This window comes from Camellia sinensis, chromosome 5, assembly GCF_055761805.1.
Source record: "Camellia sinensis isolate YWXY chromosome 5, ASM5576180v1, whole genome shotgun sequence".
Taxonomy (NCBI): Eukaryota; Viridiplantae; Streptophyta; class Magnoliopsida; order Ericales; family Theaceae; genus Camellia; species Camellia sinensis.
In genome coordinates this window covers 153,994,597-154,021,551 of record NC_138965.1, presented here as the reverse complement: position 1 = coordinate 154,021,551, position 26,955 = coordinate 153,994,597, and the positions used below count along the sequence as shown (strand labels likewise).

Genomic DNA, 26,955 nt, shown 5'->3' with positions numbered 1-26,955 from the left:
CCATGTTTGGCACTGCCTTTGGGTTTGAGTCCCAAGGGTCAAGCCTGTGAGGTTAGCTATTGGGCTGGGTCATTGCAGACAATACTTTTTGCGTGAGGGTTAGGCCACACGTCTAATCACTACTATGGAGACGCCTTTTGGTTTTGAGCTAAAAAGGACAAATCCATGAGATTAGCTGTTAAGTCATAAGGTTCCATAAATATTTCAAAAACAACCTCATTCAAAGCTCTCTCCGTATTCATAATTCGGCTAATAAGCACAATAATTGATTGAGTAACAACGACGGAGACAACGTCATAATTGATTGAGCAGCAACTATGGAGATGACGTTATAATTGATTGAGCAGCAATGAGGGAGACGAAGTCAACGGAGGTGATGATCTTTCAAGAAGATCTTGCTTGATTTGATGTAAATTTTACTTTTTCAAATTATATTTCTAAAAAAAATCGGTAATTTTTCTTAATTTGTAACTGATTTTTTTAATAAATTTGTTATTTTTTTTTATGTTTGTTTGTTTGTGTTTTTTTTCATTTTAGTATATGATTTGTATGACCCTTCAAAATTTAATATAATGTTTTTCATGTTTTCGGCCAATAATGTTTTTGTCAGGAAAATTTTGGAAAGTCAAATCATTAGAGTGCTCAACACTTACAAACTCCATTTACAATTGAGCCGCATTTAATAATAACAGCAACCCTAGGAATAATTCAAAACATTAATCATAACAAAGCAAACTACAAACAGTATTCGAATGTAACAATGCCAACGCACGCTGCCTTCCCCCCTTTTATAATTTAGATAAACTACTAATAGGCCCTAACTTTGAGACTTATTACTCATCAAGTTCTATTAATAAATTTATCAAGTGACAAATTTAGCAGTCTCTCTTATTTTTATAAATAAATTTACAATGATAAATTTATCAATTCGAACTTGTAAATAAATAAATCTAATTAATAAGACTGATTAATAAGTACTCATTTTCATTCCTTTTCCTATTTTTATTTTTTATTTATATTTATTTTTCCATGCAATACTATACAACCGGTCAATCTATTCGCATTGATGTACGAAGTGTTTCTTCATTAGAACTTCTAATTACTGATCTCTAACAAAAGATCATTCTGATTCAAATTCTGCCTCAACATTGACAACACCTTCTCCTAGAAAGAAGCTGAGTTAGAGTCAGAAACAACTTGTTCGATCATCTTTTGATCCTTTTTCTTCTTTCCAAATTGGCCGCACTTGACCTCTTTGCCAACCACATTTCAACTGCTACCACGATTTTCTCCTTTTGGCGATCATAATGCTTTCAACAGTTCCTCCTAAATGCTACTTAATGAAACACTTGTGGAGATGTATAAAACTCACTCTCAACAAACATCGGTCTCAAATCTTCTTCACAGAGGAATTCTAAGGGAAAAAGAACAAGAAATCCTCTCAACGACTTCAGTTTATCCATTGGATCGGTTACTTTAGTTTCTCCATCCTCACAACTTTCTAGCTTCTCGGGAGCTACTCCTAAATCAATAGTGGTGTATCCGATCCTCTCTTTACAGTGGTTCATGCTTTGCCTAAATGCAGACCTGCATTTGACGACAATAATGCGCAAATGTGTGAAAGAGCATTGGGAAATGAGAAAGCGGAAGGAAAAAAAATCCCTATATTTGGCTGTGATTTCGTTTTCTGCTTTTTGTTTTCATTTAAAAAAAATACACGCTCAAAAAACTTGTTTGTCCACTTGTTTCCAAAAACTTATTTTATGAAAAATTTATGAATCTGTTTGGTTATGTTTTCTGTTCTCTGATTGGCTGTGTTTTTTGTTTTCTGTTTAGTTGAGTTTTTAGAATATATTTTTTATGAATTTTTTTTTTAAAAAATAAAAAAAATAAAGTTTGGTGAAAAAATTAAAAAAAAAAAAAAACTCATTATTTTCATATAGTTCTCTCTTTTTTGGAGAGAAAATTTTTTGAAAATTTAAAAATATCTTTTTTTGTGTTTATTTTTGTCAAACTAGTTTATAATTTTTCATTTTTTTTAGAAAACAAGTAAAGAAAACTCACCCAAAAGTTCTTTCAGAATTTTCAAAAATTGTTTTACATGAAAATGATAAACGATGATGGATTTTAAACTTTTCATTGTTTTTGTTCTAAAAACATGAAAAACAAAAATGAAAACAAGAAACAAAAATGGAGAAAGGGAAAACAACAGCCAAACAGGTTAAATAAGTACTAAGAAGAAGAGGATGGTGAAGGCAGTTTGGTACCTGGAGTGAATAAGATCATTGGGGACGCAACCAAAGACGTCTTGGTAGATTGTGGTATTAGTCTGTCAAAAGATAAGAATTGTTATTTAGACGATGAGCAGAAGCACAGACAGAAAGTAACTTTCACAAAAATCAACACCGACTCATTATTTGATCATCAGTAATAAACACCTTTTTTGGTACACCAATCTGCCAGCTTTTAGTATGTGGTGATCAAAATAATCAAGTGATAGGTCAAGAATTGTAAGCATGTGCCATACGTGTTGGGAGAAGATGTACAAAAAATTCGCATGTGGTACCAATTTCACAAGGTTTTGCGATTCAAGAAACCTAATTAGGGTAAGTTTTTGGTTTCTTGTAATTTCAAGCGAAAACAAGGTATAGTAGCTGCCTAAGAAGACAAATATGAAAATTATTAGAAAAGTGGAATGCCAATTATGCCATTGAAACCTCACACTTAGAAAAATTCAGAAATACCTACGTACAAATAAATGTATGTGAATCTTTTTGGTATTTTTGATTGCATATACAAACATATTAGAGATTAACTAGGGCATTTGGAAATGAAATGATATCTTCTCCATCCTACATACATAGCTGTGGAGAGAGAGAATTGTAGTTCTAAAAGGAAATTGAGGCCTTCGGCATATTTTTAGCACAACAATTCTTTATTTTATTCCTTTTGTCTCAACCATCGAATACAAACACCTGATTGGACATTGTTTTACATTTTAATATCATTCTCACCTCTGCAGTTGTCAACCACAAATCTTTGTAAGTAGAGTCAGCTATGGGGTCTCTGATTCGCTTAATCTGAAAAAGCAAAATGATAGCATGATGTATCAAACACAGTGTTACCAATTCAATGTTAGTAATTGCCAATTTAGGTTGTGTCCTTTAAAAGTAGAGTTGGGTGAGAGAAAAAAGAAGTGCACTAGCACTTAAATTTATCAATTACTAACCTCTCCTGCATGAAGACCAAGGTGCTCTGACCAGAGGGAAAGCCGAAGACTCAAAGCAAATTTTCCAGCCTTCCAAGGGTCTCCGTTCATTGATGATTCAACAAACTCTTTATCTTCAATAACAAAACCAATCTGAGAGAGAAACTTGAATGTTAGAAATAGTAAATTTTTCCCAGAAAGGAGAAGAGCAACACTAGTGAGCAAAGACGGCTGCCTTAAAGAGAGGGAACATAGAGGAGGAAGGAGAAAATGAAGAAACTGTAAAGTTGAACCTTCAACGCAACAATCCATAAAACTCAGCAAGACGGTAATCTTTCAGATATTTTGGACTTTATTTAATTACACTTTACCTGCAAGTCAGATGTCAATTTTCCATCCCTTTACATAACATACCCTCTTAATGGAAGGTTCAAATTGATAAAAATTGATGGTTCAAGGTGGTGGTGAAGTTTAGCTTTTTTTTTTTTTGGTTCTCTGCAGTATACAGTTCATAATTTCATCTCCGATTTATTTTCAGTTAAGCGATAACTAGATGCATGGTATCAATGACACCCACCAAATCAGAAAGAGGGCTTTAGTGTTGGCTAAAATCACAAGCAAAGAACTAATTCTGCCTTTGAACTGACTTTGACATACTAAAAACATAAAACTTAAACTTGAAGGCAAAATACAGTTTTTACCTCAGAGTCTCTTGATCCGAGCAAACTCCTATCATTTACATTGGATGATCCAAGCACAGTAATATGATCATCAACTATCAACACTTTGCTATGAACATATACCTGGATGGAGAAATAACATCATAAATATGAGAAGAGGTTGACAAACAATGATATACGGTATAAATGAAAAGGAGACAGGTTATGCTGTAAACTACCTGACTTGTGACAACAGGACCGCCATCAGAGAGTTTACCATATGTCCTAAGGCCACAGAAAGAAATATAATCGTTTGCCTTTGGACCTAGCAATGCATTAAGATTATGCAAAATTGAGTTTTTTCCTCTGCAGATGGTTCGATACTGCCAATGCATTATCGCTCTCACAGTTGCTGCACCACTATCATCCAGACCCCCCTGTCAATTCAAAATTAATACAAAAGAAAAGGTACTATAAACAAAGATTTATGTGGTTCAAAACAAAAGTAAACTAATTTACTACCTGGAATCCGGGTAGGAGTGGTATGACGACAACCACCCTGAAACACTTCTGCTCTTTGTGAGCCCGCAAGATACGCCGATACAAGGCTTCGAGGACGCGGTTCTGTATGATTTCATCCCCTGAAAGGCCTGATATGAAAAATTGATTCTGGAAGAAAGCAGCAGTAAAACAGAAAAGGTTATCAGCAATAGACACTCAAGTAATTATATTGGTATTTATTTCAAACATTGATCAGTTAAAAAGCCGCACACTATCAAGTAGTCAACTATGGAGATGGTGGTGTGGTTGTTGAATGATGAATGCCGTGTTAAGTCAAAATCTTGAAGAATTTAAGGGGAACGAGAGAGTTAAAGAGGACAGGACAGAGAAAAGATAATTAAAGGATAAAATAAAACGAAAAGAGGGTAATTTAGAAAATATGTCATTATTGTCTGTGGCACCATAAAACTTGTGTGGCATTAGCGACTCCTTAAATTAAATTAAATCAACTTGGATTTTTTCATAGAACTTTTTTGTTGCCTCACTAACTTAGATTGATCTGGATCTATGCACTTCAAGCTAGGTTTTATTTTTCATGTATGATAGTCTACATTTCCTTTAGCATAGAAAGGAGTGGAGATTACTCTAATGATCCACATGAGTAACCCAGCAATAAGGGGTTGATGTGGGATGAACCATAAACTCGGACGTCCTGTGTTCAAATTTCACGCGCAACACCTTGGCTCGCATGATATAAATGGTTTGTGGGTGATTGCATATATCTAGGGTTTACCAAACTTGTGCACAAGATGTTTGGGGTGGGTTCCTCATCATAAAAAAAAAATTAAAAAATAAAAAAAAATTCAGACTACACTAACAATTGGAAAAGATAAATTGTATATTAACGTGCATTGGTTCTACAAGCACTACAATCTTAAAAGAAGCAAAAGTGAACGCATTAGCACAATTTCCTTTGGATTGGGTGCCTGGAATAGAATCCTTGTTGGCTTTTGCTTCCTTGTTCCCTTAGGTTACCCTTTCCTATAAATACATATCTTGGCTTATTTGTTGAAGAGAACACACACACAGATTGGGGATTGGGAGAACTTCAGTGAGCTTTTTCAAATAGTCCAATTCATACTCTCTTTTTCATTACGAGAATTTTTAAGGGTCAAGGTTGATCTTTGTGAGATTCTAGATTTTGCGAGTGTTGTGTTTTATTCACCTAGATTTAAATTTGTACAATCATTACTGGGACCAGTACACTGCTTGCTCCATGGACCAGACGGTTGGAGAGCTAAATTGTGATTGATGTGTGGAGGAGTACAAGTGAGAGATTGAATAAGCGAGGATAGCAGATTGGACAACGAACCTGCTCTGGGTGTTGACTAGGTAGGTAGGATCTGTGTTTGGATCTTAGTAAGCATAGTAGTTGATCTTGATACACTAGTCGAGTGTTCGTGTCCATGGTTTTTTGTCGAGTTGTTGCCTCTCTATGATTGATTGCTTTATTTTTCTGTGTATTATATTCTGCTAAAATAACTTGGAATTAATTTGAATTAAATTAGCTTGGATTAAAAGATTCCTCCTGTCAGTGTGTTTAACTGAAAAATAATTGATGCTAATTGGCACTCAACTTGAAATCTATTTTCAAAATCTCACCTCATGTTTCCTTAGGCTAGACAAAATGGGTTGTGCATGTTCGCTTAAGTTCCATAGCACACTGTCCAAGGGTTAGGCTTCTAAATACCCCGGCTCTTTTACTTGAATTTAGTAATTTTAACATGGTTGGGCTCCACACCAAACCCCCACCCTAGTGTCATGCCCCGAGAATTTCTGTGACACAAGGAGCAGCATTTGAAGTGGCCAAATGTGCTGGAAGGTTCCGGAAGGAGCAAGAGCGGGCTAGAGTATGCTGGAAGACTCTAGAACGGAATGTGGAAGAGCCTTGGAGTGTCCAGAGGAGTCTGGATGGGTCTGGAGCATCCTAGATTATCCTGGAGAAGCCTACCATGTACTACACTAGTGTGGAGAGTTCTAGATTGTAGTAGATAGGGTAGTTGTCCTAGATAGTTCTATGGAATGTTCTAGATGAGAGTTTGTAGCCCTTGGATCAAAATGATCCTAGCCATCCATTAGGGAGGAGGATGGCTATATAAGGGTGAGGGGTCTCATTTGTTAGCCATCGAATGCTGGAGATCCAAGAGAGCTCTAAGAGTGAAGCACTTGTGAGTGTAAGTGTGAGTGTGAGAGTCTTGTAAAGCTTTGTACATGACTATACTTGTAAATTTAACTTGTAGAGTGAAGGCATTTCTTCCACCTAAACTTTGTGTTCAAGTTAGTGTGGTTGAGTGGGTGAGGCTGACTTAGGTGCAACCAAGAGGGTTGATAGGCATCTAAGGCCGCACGGTTGGCTTAGAAATCTAAGGCCGTGACAGTTGGTATTAGAGCAAGGTTATGTGAGAAAGTAACCAAGTGAGGTGTACATGGCTACGTCGGGTGACGAAGGTGGTAACGTCCCAAAGGTGAAGAAGCTCTCAACGAAGGACTCAATGGTAGCATTGGAGGCACGACTTGAGGGGATGATGGAGATTGTGGCAGAACGGTTCACTAGGCTGGAGGAAGCTCTAGTTGGCCCTGGTAAGTCCACATTCCATGTAGGAGAATTTTTCACTCACTTTGCTAGTCTTATTGCTAGGGTGGAAGAGTTGGAGGAAAATGTTGACTCCTTCGAAGAAAGGGTGATTCGTCTCTCTCAGAGGTAGTTAGAGACAGTCCCACTGAACGGAAGGCCCTAGAGACGAGAGTCGCTAGCTTAGAAGTGGAGTTGGAGTTGTGCAAGAAGGCCATCGTGGCTGGCAATGGAGGGAATTTGGCTCCAACCAGGAAGAAGGTTCGTGTGCCAGAACCTAAGAGCTATGATGGTGCAAGGGATGCCCGTGAGATCGACAACTTCATTTGGAACATGGAGCGGTACTTTGAGAACGTCGACATCGCGGATGAAGACGAGAAGGTGCAGACCGCAACCATGTATCTGAAGGACACTGCTATGCTATGGTGGAGGAGGCGGTATGCCGACATGGAGAAGGGGCTGTGCAAGATAGAGACTTGGGCTGAACTCAAGAGAGAGTTGAAGAAGCACTTCTACCCTGTCAATGTCGAGTTCCAAGCATACAGGAAGCTACGCAAGCTAAAGACTTAGAAAATATGAGGAAGAAGAACTCCGAAAATATGAGGAAGAAGGAATATATTTCTGTTATATTCAAAACTTCTTATTTTACAAGACCAAACGACACTCCTTATATAGGAGATATTACAAACATCATTATAACCCATTATATGCCACTAACATATTATATATTACCACTATCTACCACTATCATATTATATACATGCCACTATCTACCACCAACACCACTATCATATTCTATACATGCCACTATCTACCACCAACACCACTATCATATTCTATACATGCCACTATCTTATTATATGCATTAACACAAATTTCCAGCACTCCCCCTCAAGCTGGTTTGAAGATATCTTCCATAGCCAGCTTGCTAGTCAGCTTATCAAATTGTTTCTTGTGTAGTCCCTTCGTTAGCACATCAGCTAATTGTTCACCTGTTGGAAGGTAGGTCATACAGATTATGCCAGCATTGATTTTCTCCTTGATGAAATGTTTATCCACTTCTATATGTTTTGTGTGATCATGTAGAACTGGATTATGAGCTATAGATATAGCTGCTTTGTTGTCACAATAGACCTTCATAGGTGTCGGGTGAGAAAGCTTTAATTCTTCAAGAATTCTTTTAATCCACATTACTTCACAGATTCCATGGGCAACAGCTCTGAACTCTGCTTCTGCACTACTTCTAGCTACCACATTCTGTTTTTTACTCCGCCATGTAACTAGGTTCCCACCTACAAAGGAGCAGTATCCGGATGTTGATCTCCTGTCTGTAACACTTCCTGCCCAGTCTGCATCTGTGTATACTTCAACTTGAAGATGTCCATGTTTCTTGAACAGTAAGCCTCTCCCTGGAGTTCCTTTCAAATATCTTAAGATCTTATAAACGGCCTCAAAGTGCTCTGCCCCTGGTGAGTGCATGAACTGACTTACCATGCTGACTGCAAAGGCAATATCAGGCCGCGTATGAGACAAGTAAATCAATTTCCCGACAAGTCGCTGATATTGTTCCCTCTCTTTGACTTCTTCAGCCTTAGCAGCTTGTAACTTCAAGTTAGGCTCGATCGGAGTCTCCACCATCTTACAACCAAGCATACCTGTTTCTCCAAGGAGATCAAGAACATATTTTCTCTGATTAACGAATATACCTTCCTTGGATCTTGCAAATTCCATTCCTAGGAAATACTTGAGGGCTCCCAGATCCTTAATGTGAAATTCTTTTGCGAGTTTCTCTTTGAGGGCTGCTAACTCTGCTTCATCATTACCAGTTAAAATGATGTCATCAACATAAACAATCAAAATTGCAATTTTACTGTTTTTTGAATGTTTATAAAATATTGTGTGATCTGCTTGACTCTGCGAGAAGCCACAACTGATAACTGCCTTCCCAAAGCGTTCAAACCATGCTCTTGGTGATTGTTTGAGTCCGTATAATGACTTGTTCAATCTGCATACTCTGTCGCTTCCAAGTCTCTGCTCAAATCCCGGCGGTAGGCTCATGAACACCTCCTCTTCAAGATCACCATTGAGAAATGCATTTTTAATGTCAAGTTGATGTAGAGGCCAATCTGAATTTACTGCAAGAGATAACAGTACTCTGATGGAATTTATTTTAGCAACAGGAGCAAACGTCTCCTGATAGTCGATCCCATAAGTTTGAGTGAAGCCTTTAGCCACCAGTCTCGCCTTGTATCTCTCAACGCTTCCATCTGCGTTACATTTTATCGTAAACACCCATTTACACCCAACTGTTTTCTTGTCTTTGGGTAGATCAACTATCTCCCAAGTACCACTTCTCCTTAAAGCATTCATCTCCTCCATGACTGCTAATTTTCAATTCGGATCATCCAATGCTTCCTGTATATTCCTTGGAACAAACAAGTGTGAAATCCTAGATGTGAAAGCTCTATGGTTTTTAGACAGTCTTTGATAGGAGAGGTAATTTGCAATAGGATGTTTAATGCAATTTCGGACACCTTTCCTAATTGCTATAGGAACATCAAGGTCGGAAATAGAAGGAATAGGATTACCTAAAATTTCGATGTCAGAACTCGGGTGGACATTCGGGTCATTAGGATGGACATTCGGGTCATTATTCCTCAGATGAAATCGCTTCCTAGTATAAACCTGAAGCTCAAGATTTAGATCATTTTGTAGTACTTCTCCTCCTAAACAAGAATCTTCTTGACTAGGCACCATAGAACTTGGTTCTCCTAAGTGATCATTATCAGACAAATGTGGTTTTTGTGTAGGATAAATGACATTGGGGAGCGGGATAGAAATATCCCAAAAACGGTCTTCTACTCCACTTGTCAAGCGAAGGCTTTAGGATTTCTACCTGTTGGTGCCAACAAAACACTAGGAGTACCGGATGAGGAGTTGGATTTTATCAGCTTTAAGAGTTGATCAATCTGCTCTTTGGTGAAGGGACCTGAATCGGCTTCATTAGCGGTAGGAAAGCCACGATTCTTCTCTCCTTGTTTGCTGTTTTTCCAGTTGACAGGTTTGCCATGGATCTTCCAACACGTTTCGCGTGTATGGCGAGGCTTGTTGCAAAAATCACACCAGACCCGTGGCTTATCATCAAACCTGCGCTGGTAATTTGCAGCCTTGTTGGCTGCAGCATCGCTAATTAAAGCAGAAATTTCAATTGATTCACCAGTACCTTTTTTCTTCAGCATGAAGCTCATTCGGCTCTCTTCCCTTCTGACTTCGGCAAATACTTCGCCAATGGATGGGAGAGGAGGTCTGCCAATAATTCTTCATCGCACTTCATCGAACTCAATGTTGAGGCCGGCAAGAAACTTGTAAATACGGCTGTCTTCCACAGTTTTCTTGTGGTGGTTGCAGTCGTCAACCGATTTCCATTCGTATGTGTTGAAGATGTCAAGATCCTGCCACAACCTTTTCAACGAATTGAAATATTTGGTGACGGAATCATCTCCTTGACGAATCTCTCCCAACTTCAAAGTTAATTCGAAAACTTGAGATTGATTTCCTAGGTCAGAATACATCTGACTAACATTATCCGACAATTCTTGTGCAGTAGGATAGCACATGTAATTAGAGCTTATATCCTCCTCCATGGAATTGACCAACCATGTCATAACCATGGAGTTTTCAGCGTCCCAACTGTCGAACAACGGATCATTAACAGCAGGAGCCTTCTTGTCACCAGTGATGTAACCGATCTTTCCTTGCCCACGGATATACATCCGGACAGATTGTGACCAGCGGAGAAAATTATCACCATTTAGGCGGATGGTGGTGATTTGGACAGAGTGAGAGTTTGACGTTTTCACCGGAATAGCAGCGGCAGGGGTTGAAGTGGTTTCGGACGTGACTTCCGACATGGCTATGACGGTTTTAGGGCTGCTGTGTTTTTTGTAGCTCTGATACCAACTTAGAAAATATGAGGAAGAAGAACTCCGAAAATATGAGGAAGAAGGAATATATTTCTGTTATATTAAAAACTTCTTATTTTACAAGACCAAATGACACTCCTTATATAGGAGATATTACAAACATCATTATAACCCATTATATGCCACTTACATATTATATATTACCACTATCTACCACTATCATATTATATACATGCCACTATCTACCACCAACACCACTATCATATTCTATACATGCCACTATCTACCACCAACACCACTATCATATTCTATACATGCCACTATCTTATTATATGCATTAACACAAATTTCCAGCATAAAGCATGTGGGGACGTTGCGGGACTATGTGAAGGAGTATTCCGCGCTATTATTGGAGATCCCCGACATGGCAGAGAAAGAGGCGTTGTATGGCTTCTTGGATGGGTTGCAGCCTTGGGCAGCAAGAGAGTTGCAGAGTCAGGGAGTAAAAGACCTTGCAACTGCACTAGCGGAGGCGGAGAAGTTGGATGACTTCAAAGTACTAGGGAAACCCAAGGGCAAAGGCGGGAGACAGTCTCCACCAACCACCGATGACGAGCATAGTGTTGACGAGTCCCCAAAGAGGCGGGAACGGCGCAAGGATGGGCAACGCACTGGATCTCCAAAGAAGAAGCGTGAAGGCAAAGGGCAGCTTGAGTGTTTCCTGTGCAATGGACCGCACCTGGTGAGGAACTGCCCGAAGAAGAAGGCGCTAAGTGCCATGAAGAAGAAAGTGGCGAAAGGCTCCGATAGTGAAAGCGCTTCAGAGAAGGAAGCACAGCTGGGGAGCGTCCAACTTCTGGGGTCAATAACCAAGAAGAATGGGAAGATGGAAGCACCGAGGAGCATCTAGAAGAAGGATGTGCTGTACGCGGAGGTGAAGGTTAATGGAGTAACTTCACACGCGTTTGTGGATACAGGTGCCACACATAACTTTGTGAGCACTGGACAGGCTAAGAGGCTGGGCTGGAAGGTCAAAGAGGACAAGGGTTGGTCCAAGCCAGTGAATGCGAAGGCGACACCAATCCAAGGCCTGGTGAGGAGTGCTGACATGACCATTGAGAGTTGGACTGGGCAGGTGGAGTTCACGGTCATTGAGATAGATGACCACCCCATAATCCTAGGGATGGATTTTATGAGGAAGAACAATGTGATGCCAGTCCCGCACGCTGCAACCATGTTGTTGTTTGCAGGTGATCGACCATGTGAGGTCCCATTGGTGGCAAGGAGTCAGCTACTCAAGGACAAGGAGAAAGCACTTGCGGCAATGCAGCAGACTGAGCAGCATGGCAAGGGCAAGGGCGAAGAAGCAAGCACCAGCAGCAGCGAACACAGATCATATCGAGACGTGGTGGCTTGGTATGCTTCTGCGTGACGAGGGCATCATGGGATTGGGTGGGGGAGAGTGTCACGCCCCGAGAATTTCTGTGACACAAGGAGCAGCATTTGAAGTGGCCAAATGTGCTGGAAGGTTCTGGAAGGAGCAAGAGCGGGCTAGAGTATGCTGGAAGACTCTAGAACGGAATGTGGAAGAGCCTTGGAGTGTCCAGAGGAGTCTGGATGGGTCTGGAGCATCCTAGATTATCCTGGAGAAGCCTACCATGTACTACACTAGTGTGGAGAGTTCTAGATTGTAGTAGATAGGGTAGTTGTCCTAGATAGTTCTATGGAATGTTCTAGATGAGAGTTTGTAGCCCTTGGATCAAAATGATCCTAGCCGTCCATTAGGGAGGAGGATGGCTATATAAGGGTGAGGGGTCTCATTTGTTAGGCATCGAATGCTGGAGATCCAAGAGAGCTCTAAGAGTGAAGCACTTGTGAGTGTAAGTGTGAGTATGAGAGCCTTGTAAAGCTTTGTACACGACTATACTTGTAAATTTAACTTGTATAGTGAAGGCATTTCTTCCACCTAAACTTTGTGTTCAAGTTAGTGTGGTTGAGTGGGTGAGGCTGACTTAGGTGCAACCAAGAGGGTTGATAGGCATCTAAGGCCGCACGGTTGGCTTAGAAATCTAAGGCCGTGACACTAGGCATAGGCTGAGTTTTATTAAAAAAGTAAAGTTCCGAAAGCATGATGGTTACTAAGATTTCTTTTCCACGAATGTCAAAACCGTAAGATCAAATTTAGGTTTCATGATTACGTTGGCAAATTATCTCCTGATGTGGTGCCTGTTTCACTCATACTGCTCTTTAGACTATATCTAAAACTAAATCAAGAACACTTTTACTATTATCAGAAAACAAAGTTCTATTGATAATTATGTTACCTCAATGTAGACAAAGTGTTCTGCATTCGCAATGAGAGAACAATATGCTGTATGAATGCTATCTTCACTTTGACTGGTTCCAGCAGACCACTGGCTGACACTTCTGATAACCTGCATATCATCAAGTAGATAAAACATCAAAAAAAGTTCAAATACATGAGTGCATAAAGGCAATAATTATCTACAATTATATGTATGATACTCATTATCTGGCAGAATCATTATACTAATGCATTATAGACATGATTATAACAGCTATCTAGCTCTATGATCATTTTTCTTCCAAATGCTGAAACTTGCAAATCTGTTAGCAGTGCTGGTTTTCCAAGCTGAGTCTCTCGACAGCTTTGAATGGTTTCTCACAAAATGAAACTCTGAAAACTAATTACACTTAATGCACTAATGAACAAGGATCAAAAAACCTATTCAAACAGAATGAAATTTGAAATAAAATATAAAAGATTTTGATGAATTTTAAGAGATAAATCTAACCTGACACCGACATGGGGTACGAGGACCAACTTGTGCAGTTTCATCAGCCAAAACATCCTGATAACCTCGCTCTTGTGTTTCCCACCACTCATCTGAATTTTGTATGTCAGACTGTGCCACTACATCTATACTCGTTTCACTTTGAAGGTCCATAAAATCAAGGTCATCTACAACACCTTTCATCTGCATATCTGGAATTAAAGGTTCAACTTTGGGCTGTGGGATGGAGAATGGAGGACTTTGACCAATCTTGCTTGGCCGGTCGAGATTACGTTGAAATTGATGGTTGTCTAGGCCATTTAATGTATTATCAGCTTCAGGAGGCAAAAGCAAGGGAATATCTTCCAACGGTGATCGGGAGGAAAAGGAATCTTGTCTACTGATGTCTTTCTGCTTTACCTCTGTATTACTCTCCACGTTTATCTCTCTGCTTCTTCCCATGTAATGTGGGAGAACCATGTGGTGGTGTGGCATAAGTAGAGGAATTGCTTGCTTCTTTGGAGCTTTATTTCTCTGGCAGATTGTGTAACAGTATTAGACATGAAACGTAACGGGAAAATACAATGAGGGACTAAAAGTAACATAAGGTCTACCTTAGCATGGTTCCAACGCTGAACAAAGTGTCTAGCAATATCACGACAGGCTGGTCCCCAAAGAGCACAATGGACATCATGCCAAGGCATGCGAGGATATTTTTCACGATCCAGTTCATCTCTCATGGTGTCTTCCCAAGAATTTGGTTCATGTTCTCTAGCCCAAATAATAAGACAGAATAAATTAATAAAAAATGAATCAAACAACTAAGTGCTAGCAGAACAAAATAAGGTAAAAACAAATCAAAGAATTGTAAGTAACAAAAGTTAGCAGAAGTCTCCTTCAAATTCCACTAGGTACGAAAAATAGAAGGTCAAGTCGTCAGCAATATGCCATAAATGGTGATATCTTCCACCATTACCTAAATTATTTAGTACTAAAATATGAACGTTTATCCATCAAAGAGCTCTTAAAATGAAGAGCGAATCAAATTAGGTATGTTCCTAGGGATACTCCACTGACTGAAAGGGGTCTACCCTCTGATCTCTGTACCATCAAATCAATGTCAATAGGTCACAATATTTATCAAAGTTCTCACTCCCAAATCATGGTCCAGTCATAGAGAGAAAACAATATCCACCGTGGGTTATAGTAGTCCTTTCCAGGCCATATGGACGGAGGGTAATCACCCACTTTGTGTTCAATTGTGTCGTAACGGCCAAAGCATAGATCTAGTCCTCCAATAAAGCAAATGTTGTAATCAACAATGACAAGTTTCTCATGGTGTGACCTGTACATAATTAGGCACATTCAATCAGTGTCTCAAGAAACCAAGTAAAAAGGGAGTACTAATTTTAGATCTGAATGAGGAAATTCAGTTGCCAATCTCATCGTTGGCAAGAATGTTAAATGGATTGCATAGATGAACTGCGTACCATAAGTAAATGCCAGTAGGGAAACGGTCAGGATAGCGCAGTACTTTCACGTTCTCGTGAATGTCAACCAACAGTTGCTTACTGTATGAACTGTTAATTTTCAAAGCAATAGAAACTTCCTTGTAGAGAAGAATGTAAATCTGCATAATTGTTTGATTAAAATTTAGTTTTGATTCATGATTGATAATGAGATAGCTCAACAACTAGAATGCATATTAAAGATAGATTCCCTGACTACCACTCTACTCCAACACAGATCCATACTTCAAGCGTAACAGACAATGAAATCTTAAAGCATTGGACAACAATCTAATGAAGTGAAAAACATTCAGCATTATGATACTCAAGAAATTCATTGAATATGACGAAGCTGGACACTGCTGCAACTCATGCCTTAATTTGAGTCCATGAGATAGTGATCTAGTGAATAGATCAGCACACTTGTTCATCATTTATGAGAAGCAATTGATTCTAAATTTGTAATGTATCCACAATAAATTATCAGTTAATGTAGATGCTAGCATGTGCAAATAAGAACTGAGAATTCAGAGCTTCCAATTGCACTATAATGCACCTGACTTCAGGAATTTCAATATTACAGTGATTCCCATGTCATTGCAACAAATACAAGGTGCTGCTCAAGTCCATTATATGTCCACAACTAAAGCATCGTGTAAGCAATCTAATGTTAGGTAATCAGAACCTGAAGATTTTATGGTGTGCTTCCCCTAATAGTTCGGCTATACGCAGCCCAAGATGATATGGTTACATTCATGTGAAGTGGCATGGATCTGGATCCTGATTCTTACAACAAAAAATCAGGTTATTCTTCCCATCATTAACTGATTTAAGAAAATAAACCCCGGAGAACATTCAAAGCTAATTGCCAGGAAATAAAAAGTGTTCTGAATTAAACATGTCAGCAAAAGTAGATAATTAGCTTGATTATAGATTTAGTCTACTGTGTTCTGAAAATGGCACATATTATATGTGAGTCAAATGCAGCTCCAAATATAGATGGATTTAGTGTAACTTTTTTTTGGGGATAAATAATCAAACTTTATTAGAAAAGCATCAAGGTGACGCAAATAATCAAACAAATTCACACATTCACCTGGACCCCTTCCTTAGCTTTCGCTTTAAGTAAAGCATCAAGCCGGGAGGAACTGTGATTGTGAAAGGGACGTCTCAAATACAGCTCTGGACAAAGCCACCATCCAGTTATGTATATCTGCATACAACCTTTAGTTATTTGAATATTTGATGGTCAAACATAGGCAAATCTTAATTCACTCTGGGACTTTGTAATGTGAGAGTTGAACCTCTGATTTTGCAGTCTTTATAGAAGAGGCAATTGCTTCAAATGCTTCTTTGCCATCTACAAACCATTGAGCTTGACTGCCATCTTCAATCAAACCTCTTGGAGGAGCAAAAGAACCAAACTGATGTGGATGACACCAACCCTCAAGAGGCTTTAGACCAGCATCATTGATTGCAGAAACCCATGCTTTGACTTTAGCATTACTTGTGGTTCTTAAATTAATGATCCGGTTTTCACAAGAAACCTTTCAACGGTTGCAACAGGAAGAAAAAAGAACAATTACAATTAACGTTGTTTCCAATGGAAGTAAATTTGTGGATTTCTAAACAATCATACCTAAAACACTTGAAGAAATAAGCTGAACCACTCAAAGTACATTAGAGTATTTCCCAAATAATATAACAGGACATTTCAGTTCAAGAAATCAGATAGATGGCATTTGCTCCATGTGTAAAAAGAAAAAAAAAATATAGTAATAATATATAGGTCACAATATTCAGTGGACATGGAGGTTTTTTTGGACTTTCGATACCATTATTATAGTAATCATTGTTGTCAAATCGTGAATTGATTTGTGAATTGCAAGATTCACTTTACTTAGCATACTATATAATTTTACATATGTATATATATATATACATATAAAAATACACAAATAGTGTTTAAAATAAAATTATATATATACATATATATGTAGTTGATCTCTTTTTTTATTTTGGAAAATGATGTCATTCCATGCATTATGTGAACTGAATCACTTGAATCGTGATGAATCACAATGAATTGTAAGATTCACTCCATTTAAGATTCAACCGTGCGCATCGAATCGTTTTGCTTGAAACTTGTACCAATTCATATGAATCGAATCGTGAATCATAAGATTCTAACAACCATGATAGTAATAATGTGGAGGTCACACTTTGCAAACACTCCTAAAGTGTGTCCAACACTTCTTCAATGTGTTTAAGTCAAAATTTTATATTCCTTATATTAGACACTTTGGCGACACTTCTTGATCTCTCCAAACGCGACCTATGCGATAAATCTCTTCATTGTAATAATGTTTTGAATTTTTCAAAATGCAATTTGTGCACTTCGAATATGTTTTGACATATTTATAAGATGCACATGTGTATTTCAATATTTTACAATTGTTTTGTATTATTTAGAATGCAATCATTATATGAATGATATTTTGATGTTTAAGTTATGGAATATATGGTTGTTTAATTTTAATTGGTGTTATGTTTTACAAATAATAAATTTATAAAAATATCAATTTTAATGTGTCCTAGGCATGTTGTGTCCTGCATTTTCTAAAAATTGTCATGTCAGCGTGTTCGTATCATGTCCGTGTCTGTGCTACTTAGGTGTTATGTCGGGTGGAAAGTGTTAAAATCCACCTACTCTCCACCTACTTCACCCACTTAAACCTACTCCACTAAACCTAACCCACTACACCACTACCACCTCCACTTTACCTACTCCTTATCTACTACACACTCACCCTCTTCTATATATAGGAATCATGAATCATTGTAATACAATATATCAATATCTATTAATCAATAATACATACAATTTATTCTCTCTCTATTTCTCTTTATACATTAAATTTTACAGAAAGACATGGCCATATAGTCAAGAATTTAAATATTCCCAATGATATACATATGTATTTATTTATTTATTTTGGAGATCACACTGATGATTAATTATTGCAAATAACACTGCCATGTCAAATCAAAATGTTACTTCAGAGGGTCTTCACAAATCAGGGGTAAAGTGGTACTGAACAAAGCAGATGACTGAAGTCAAATAAAGGCAACCAGGGTCTCCAGCCATCTTTGATTTTCAAGTTTCAACAAATTAAAATGATTAAAAACAGCTAACCTTAACTGCATAACGTAAAGGATTGCGATGCTTTATCTCCTCTGCCAAATGTACTTGGTCCTCTTTATCTTTATTTGAAGCTGGCAACACATCGAAAATGATTATATCTAAAAGGTTGGTATCAAAAGGATCTTCCAGTAAGGCCAAGAACCCAGGTTTCAATACAGCCCAAACCTACATAGGAAATGAAAGGTGGTCACGTACATACACAAAAGCAAAAGTGCAATTGGAGCAATCATAGAGTCGTAGCACACAGGTATAAATTTAGATGATATTTGAAAGATTTATTGTGGTAGCAGCAATTACAAAGTTAATGGTCTCATAACAAAGACCACAGCTACCTGAGTTTCAATCACAGCTAAGGAAGTCCTATAGTACTCAAGTTTCCTTTTTGTTAAGCTGGACCTTGGTGACTATTGTTAGATATAAACTAACAGAGGTACTTAAAAGCACAGAAGGTGAATGCATAGATAGAGTTGTAGAACCTTCGCCAAGAGGATCTGTTTACAAAATTGGTGAGGTTGCCCAATGCTTCCATGACATGACTTCCCATAAACTATAAATATGGCATTGATAAAAGGTTCCATATATCATTATAGGGATGTCCAAGAACCCCTGATTCAAGAGATGTTGACAAGGATGGTACTTATTCATTACTATTCTTGTCTGTGCTTAATGTATGATATTTTATGATTTTCATGCCACATGGTGACACTCCGTTACTTGCTGTGAAGAAATACACAATGATGTGTATCTCACGTGACAATCAATAATCTAAACAGAATCTTTACATTGTCAAAAGAACATGCATGTTGCATGACCATCAAGAAAGAACAATCAGCTTCATTATAATCTAGAAACGCATCCTGCTTTTAGTTGAAAATCCTGCATACCACCACCTACTACCACACCTACTATACCTACCACCAATGTACCCTCACCTACTCCTCACCTACTACCCAAATCCTCTCCTATATAATAGGAATCCTTGTAATATCAATAACACAATACAACAATATATATCAATCAATAATACATAAAATCTTACATGGTATCAGAGCAATAGGTTAAAGATCTTGGTGTTCTTCGCCTTCCGGCGGGCGGCAACCTTGCCTTGACCGTCCGCCGGATCTCAACCAATTCAAACCTCCCTCTCCCTCTCGGCACCTCACTGAAACACACATCTCTCTCTCTGGTTTCAGATCTTTCACACAGATTTCTCTCCTCCTCTACCACCACTGCAGCCGGCGATCCAGAAGTCATGGACGTCAAAGCCTTCTCAGCGACGACGATGGGATCGTCGATGATGACATCAGATCTTCGGCCGCTTCTCCTCTCCTTCGTGTCCTCTGTCTTTTTGGTGCAGATCAACAGAAACAAGGGCGGAAGGAGTTCGATCGGCTGTGTTGGAGATGTGGAGGAGTTCGATCCACAGCTTCATTTCTGAATACACGATCTATTGTGCAAGCCGGTAAGCATCCTTGAGGAAACAACAGTTGTATGAGTTCGCAGAAGGTTTTTTGTTTGCCTCCTCCCTTTTCCAATCATATTCATAACCCCTGGACCCATAGCCACCAAACTCATGAACACGCTTCACCCGCTCAACATAATCTTCAGGAAGAAACTTCGTAGTGGGAGGAACTTGCAGGAAGAACGTATCATGAGAATCACGGGCAGGATGTTGTTGTGGCTGGAACAGTGCATCAAAATTCCAGAAGCTGCTTTCAACAAATTTTTTATTTTTCTCTTCTTTTTTTAACACAAACATCATCATCTCCTAGCCTGGCAGCCGTCTCATCCATCCTCCTTTTTATTTTTTTAACCCACTCCTGCACCCACTCAATCTCCCTCTCTCTCCTCTTTTCTCACTTTACTTTTTCCCACTCATACTTTTTTGGTTCCATCTTTCCACCCACGCATGTTTCCCACTATCTGCTTTCTCCATTCATATTTTATTTTTATTATTCTTATTATTCACAAAAAAAAAAAAAAAAAAAAAAAACACAAACAAACAAACAAACAAAGAGGAAGAAGACGAACTGCAAACTCATTTTATTTATATCGGGCTTCACCCCGATCACCATTTTACACCAAAAAAAAAAAAAAAAAAAAAAAAAAAAAAAAAAAAACACCCACAAACAAAACAACCACACCCACAGTGGGATTTTTCTTTTCCCTTCTCTATTCTACTGCAGGTCTCTTCTTCTTACTTTTATCTTGGGTGTCCCGTGCCAATCCGATCTCCGTGTTTCCTAGACTACCAAGCAAGTTGCCTCCCCCCTGCTCCTCCACTGCAGCATATGGCGGACCTCCAAATCGCCACATCACGGTGGCCTTCCGCTTCAGCTCCTTATTTTCTGCTTTCAGCACACTTATCTCTGCTCGCGCATCCTTATACATGCGTTGGAGCAGAGCCAGCTGGGAGGTTAACTGTTGCACCTCATTTGTCCTACTCTGCAGCCGGTTCGACAAATTTGTGACCGCAGTCATGGTTTCCACGCATGACTTCAAAGTATACTGATTGGCCTCCACATCCGACTGCACTGCCATTCTTTGCTCCACCGACCGCATCGGAAAGTTCAACGGAGCAAACTCCGGGGCGCTTGGTTGAGGTTCCAGTGCCACCGCACCCGTTCTCTCTCTTATTGACTCGTTGAGGTCGGGAAAGAGGGTGAGCAGTCCACGGGAAGACGAGGACGAAGCCATTTTTCTAGGCAACAGAGTGTTACAGAGTATCTCTCTCCGAAATCTCTCTCAGAAAACAGAGTGTTACAGACTCTCTCTCTCAGCACAACGAAGTTTTTTTCAGAGGTTTTTCGCAGCTTTTCTCTGCCTCAGCCTCAGCATCAACCTTGGTTAAATAGCCAAGGCAGCCACGCGCATCGCGCGCCTCTTGCCACCAGCCGACAAACGGGCACGCAAGCCAAGGCGCCCACGTGCCTCGCCATCATGTCCGGCACGTCTTTTGATGAATTGGGCACGCCTTTTGATGGCACGCCTTTTGAAAAATTGGGCACACCTTTTGAGGGTGCAACTTTTACATCGGTCCGACATGACCCCATAAACTGTCTTCTACAAGGGTCCGACAAGACTCTGTAAATTGTCCCGACATTGATTCCGGTTAGCTCCTTTATGGGTCCGACAAGACTCTGTAAACTGTCCCGACATTGATTCCGATTAGTTTCTACAAGGGTCCAGCAAGACTCCGTAAACTGTCACAACAACTGTCACAACAGTGTCTGTTACAACGGTCCGACATGACCCCATAAACTGTCTTCTACATCGGTCTGACACGACCACACAATGTCTGCTACAACGGTCCGACATGACCCCATAAACTGTCTTCTACATGGTTATGACACCCCCATACAGTGTCCTCTACAACGTTATGACACCACCATCCAGTGTCTTCACCAATGGTCTGACACGACCATACAGTGTCTCTTATCCTCTTTTATTTTTATGTATTTTCTTGTTTTGTAACTCTCTCCAAACTCAAGTTGGTTAGTTCCTATCCTCCTTGAGTTTGCGGGGGGCTGTTGAAATGTACCTACACCTACCACCACCTACTACCACACCTACTACACCTACCACCAATGTACCCTCACCTACTCCTCACCTACTACCCAAATCCTCTCCTATATAATAGGAATCCTTGTAATATCAATAACACAATACAACAATATATATCAATCAATAATACATAAAATCTTACATTATCTATTGCTCAGGGATTAAATTATGCAGAAAATATGTATAATTATTAAACTGAAGCATCCATTGCAATCAGCTTCAATAAATTCAGAGAGGGAATTAATGATCTTCATTTTTCTATAATTGATCAGTCCGTTTTCCTGGAAAGTACAATCAGGTCTAAATCTTTTTGGAGACATATGTTAATGTTGTCATCCTAAAAAGAACACTCAAACCGAAAACTGAGCAACCCAAAGTTCATAAAAGGACACAAAAAACTTCCAAATTTCAAGATTCAAAGGTGGCCAAGTGTGAGAATGTCGATGTATGCAAATGGTGGACAAGATAATGGCCAGCTTTGAACCCAAGTCAATTATTTCATATTGAGGATTTTTCTACATAAAATGGCAAATTTCAACTGACATAAGATCACCATGGGGTGTTGTGCTTTTTGGAAGACATGGAACTTATGTGCAGGAAAAGACTATAATAATACTTATGTCTATGCATCTCTTTTTGTGCGCAGACACAATAACAAAACTGATTTCCATTTGTTCAGTTACCTTTTGCCAATTTTTGTTACAATAGTCAAACAAACGACACACATGACAATCGTCATCCTTTGGAATTTTTGCAAGATGCTTAACCATTACATAACCTTCTTTCAACTTTGGACCATATTCTTGTGAAAACGATAACTTAGAGACCTCCAAAAACTTGCAGACCTACAATTCAAAAAAAATTGTCATGGACTAGAATGGAGGCAGAAGACTGAGAACAGACAGATACATAAATGAGCAAATTACACAATAAAAAAAAGTTTGGAAGTATCAAGCAATCTACTGTGACCAAAGGGAGCTTTGTCTTCACCTTATTAAAATAGTGTAATGAAAATAAGGATCATGTTCATATCAGAATAAGATAAACTGACCAACTGGAGGTTGTTAAAGGCAAAAAAAGTTAGGTGCACACCTCTCGTGAATTCACAATATCCATGTTTCCCAAAAAGTGGTTCAGATACCCTTGCATTGCGACTTTTGCATTTTCTGAAATGGTCTGCTGTGCTCCCAGTGCTGGACGAATGATTGGCAAAGCAGCCCTGGATGGAACATATCTGAAAAAAAAAAAAAAAAAAAAAAAAACTAGCCAGTAAGAACAACTGTTATTGTGAACAAAAATTTGCATGGTGTCAAGCAGTAAATGCTGTCGATATGGTATTAGCAATCACCTGGTTTTTGCACCATCTTCATGATGTATGGGAACAGCTCCATCATCAGGTTCATCATTGTCATGCACAACTGCTGTCTGGTCTCCTATTCCAATGTTGAGAAGCCATTCTTTTACCTTTTATGTAATGATTCAACAACAAATCAAAACAGAAGTCCAGAAATTCACATAAAAATAATTGGAATCCCATAACATATAAGATGCTAAATCTGAATCCAAGTGCGTTACAAAACTCTAACTAAGAAGTTCATTGTGAAGAATTCCATACATACCCTAAAAGAGAGAGAGAGATCATAATAAAAGGGTAAGGAAGGGGCACAAGTCAAAAGCACACCTGCTCTTGTTTCTCATGAAGTTCCTCAATTATTGCACGCTTCTTCAAAGCAAAGTGTAAATAGATAACTTGTGAAGCTTTCTTTAGTAAGCGCCACTTAAACTGTTGAATAAAGACACAATGAGTATTTCATAGTATTGATATTGTTTAAGAGGAAACACAAAAGGTAAAAAGCATGAAAAGGAAGAGCATCTTGCTTCAGATTTGTAGACCCTTTCTGTTATCATTTCAGCAAGTCTTAAAACATGAGAATATATGAAAAGCAAAAGTAATCTCATAACCACACCAAACATAGGTAAGAAGACGACAAACAACATGCCAAAAGAATTAGAACTGACACTTTCAAATCTGAAAGAATTTGTAGTTATGAGAATCTAAAAATAAGTAGAAGATTAAAAAATATATATATACATAGTCTAGAACATCAAAAGATTTCCATCAGTGTTATTTCCGCTGTAAAAGTGTGCGTAACTGTATTCATGTCTTCTTAATTTCATTCAAACAGGCAAACCTTGTAAGTGTAGAGGAATTTTTTTACTCTCTCCCCTTACTTTTCATTGCTAAGCCTATTGGAAAGACTGCAACTCATGAGCAAGAGTAGAGACCAACACTCTGTCTGTATATATATATCCAACATTGCAAGTCCTAACCCATAAACGACTTTTAATAAAAAGCATTATTTTCAATTTGGGGATCACAAATAATTCTTAGATCCATCTGGTCTACTCTCAATTGACCATTCTTTTCATTTGGTTTAATACGGAGATGTGCTGGTCCACATTGCAAAAAAATTCTGACATCTACAACAAACAAAACTCAATTTCCATGACTAATGCATAAACTTGAAACTACAAACTGAAAGATAAAAAAGAACATTTTGGTGCACACATCGCATTCAACTACAACTATTAAAAGTTTCCAACATTTCAATCAGAAACAAAAAGCCAGTACAGCACTAATCAATCTATGAACGTTGTCCATAAATACTTTTATGACTTAATTCCATATTCCTAGTTACTAGCACCAAGTGGTCCCCATTAGTTGAAATGAAATATTCTCCATTGAATGTGATTGTCATTTTCATAAGAATCAAAACAAAAAATTCAAATAATGCTCCACCACAGCCCTATTCTTATAAATAAATAATAATTTACTGCAGCAAGTAATATGGACAATTCACCAACAAATCATCCCCTTCTTGGTGAAAATTAACATTACAACAAGAAGGTATAAACACATCAATCAATCCTTTATCAAATTAAATGAAGCTTTTGCCATAATCAAACATACATTGGAATTTAATTAAGAGCTGAACAATTTACAGTTTTCTAAATTCTAAATAATTCACAACAACATATCAAACATACAATCAATTTTTAACCAAATTCACAACAACATTTTATTTGTAGAGTTCTTTAAAATGTTAAATTCCAAAGGGCTTATTGCACTAATGGTCTTGAATTATACATTATGTTACACTTTAATACCCAATCTTTAAATTGTTCACTTTGCTCCTCAAATTATGCGATCCATTAAACTTTAGTTCCTAATGTCAACGACTCAGCGTTGATCAAAATCAATAACGAGATGAAGGGTATTTTTGAAATTTTATATGAAACCTCAAAAAAATCAAAACGACCAAATAGATCTCAAAGTATGCATTTTGTAGCATTTTAGTTCCCAAAATATGCGTTTTGTTTCATTTTAGTCTCCAAAGTAAACATTTTTTTGCATTTCTGTTCCTAGTATTTAATTTTGTTTTACATATAAAATTTCAAAAATACCCATTACTAATTTTGAACAATATTGATGCTAGGGACTTTTAAGTGTAACAAGTTTCATATGTTGAGGACCAAAGTAGAAAATTAAAAAAATTGAGGACTAAAATGTAACAGACATATTTAGGGACCATTTGTCTAATTTAACCAATTCCAAACAACAAGAAAAGAAGGTATAAACACAACAACCAATTCTTTATCAAATTAAACGAAGCTTTGAAACCTCAAAATTGACGCGTCATTCATCTCTTACAACCAGCATAAAGAAGATTCAGTCAAGAACTGAATTTTATTAATAACTTATATATTTGGCAGTTTTCAAAATTTGTAGATACTCGATTCATCATAATAAAGTTGAAATCCATTTTTAAAAAAAATCAATTGCTAAATCTGCACTAAATCACGCTTATTACCACAGTTTAGCTTTAATTAAAATGATTTCTTTCTTCCTTTTTCCCTTTCTCACCATCTACACAAGTACAAAACAAAAACACAATATACACACAATTACATATATATATATATATATATATATAAAAATTGGAAGAGAGGGAGAGAGAGAGAGAGAGAGAGAGAGAGAGAAGTGCCTGTTTGTATTGGATTTCAATGGTGTAAGACAATTGCAGGGGGCTAATATCGCTAGCGTCGGGTCTCGAAACTGAAACAATCGTTCCTCTAGGAAGTTCTTCAAATATTCTCGGCGGTTCTGGGCCGTAGGGCTGGATTGGAACGTACTTTGCGGCGCCGGTAGTGGGATATTCCGACGACATTCGAATACTCTCTCTCTGCACCGAGTCGAATCGCCAGTAACTCGCTTTGGCATGTCCTCTTTCAGAGTAGAGAGAGAAAACAAAGCTTCACTCAAAATTATATATATAGATGTAGATATAGAGAGAGAAAGCTTGGATTTTAGTGAGAGAAACTATGATATATATATATATATATATGTTTTGTCAGAAGCAAAAACAAGTGACGCAGTTTTGAGTGGCGGGGAAAAAATATCATCAAAATGGTTACGAAATTTTTTTATTTTTAAGATTACATCTATAATAAAAAAATCACACAATATTTAAAAAATAAAAAAATTTCATAATATATTTTATGATATTTATTTTATGATCTATGATATTATAATATTATTCTTTCAAGTGGTCACCTATAGGTTCAGTGAGGTTTCGTAATGTTACTGTTAGATGATGACACGTGTGAAGTATGGGTACGTGGCATGTGGATTTTCTGGATTTCTCGGAGACTATTGTGTTACTTGAGGTGTTTTAACGTTTTGTTTGGATTTGAATATAATTGTTGGAGGTTTAAATATTCAAGTAAGCCTTTTTTAATTGAGGGTTTAAGGTTGATTTCAAACCTGTCCCCTAACTGAATAACCTGAAATGTCCAAAATACCCCCCTTGATTTTCATTAATTTTTGGAGGAACTTGGGCTGCTTAATTTTTGAAGTGATATTAGAGATCTCAAATAATTTACCAAATATTTTATCAAA

The 26,955-nt window shown here is 38.0% G+C and overlaps 1 protein-coding gene across 5 annotated transcripts; it reads right to left on the bottom strand.

Moving 5' to 3' along the window:
- Positions 1 to 822: 822 nt before the first annotated feature.
- LOC114285002 (phospholipase D zeta 1) lies at positions 823 to 26,471 on the bottom strand. 5 transcript variants are annotated; one of them, XM_028227985.2, is made up of 20 exons: positions 26,042 to 26,471; positions 23,677 to 23,778; positions 23,344 to 23,459; positions 23,088 to 23,229; positions 22,679 to 22,840; positions 18,423 to 18,596; positions 16,531 to 16,773; positions 16,323 to 16,439; positions 15,209 to 15,348; positions 14,914 to 15,063; positions 14,333 to 14,489; positions 13,740 to 14,252; positions 13,248 to 13,358; positions 4,390 to 4,536; positions 4,107 to 4,304; positions 3,910 to 4,011; positions 3,230 to 3,361; positions 3,015 to 3,080; positions 2,268 to 2,329; positions 823 to 1,587 (listed from the first exon to the last, which is right to left on the bottom strand). In XM_028227985.2, exons 1-20 carry the CDS (start codon positions 26,222 to 26,224, stop codon positions 1,338 to 1,340), a joined length of 3,267 nt encoding a protein of 1,088 aa, XP_028083786.2. In that variant the 5' UTR covers positions 26,225 to 26,471; the 3' UTR covers positions 823 to 1,337. The 5 variants fall into 5 exon arrangements, with proteins under 5 accessions (XP_028083786.2, XP_082726350.1, XP_028083792.2 ...); XM_082870224.1 differs by lacking the exon at positions 26,042 to 26,471 and adding an exon at positions 25,868 to 25,925; XM_028227991.2 differs by lacking the exon at positions 22,679 to 22,840.
- Between the last annotated feature and the right edge of the window lie 484 nt (positions 26,472 to 26,955).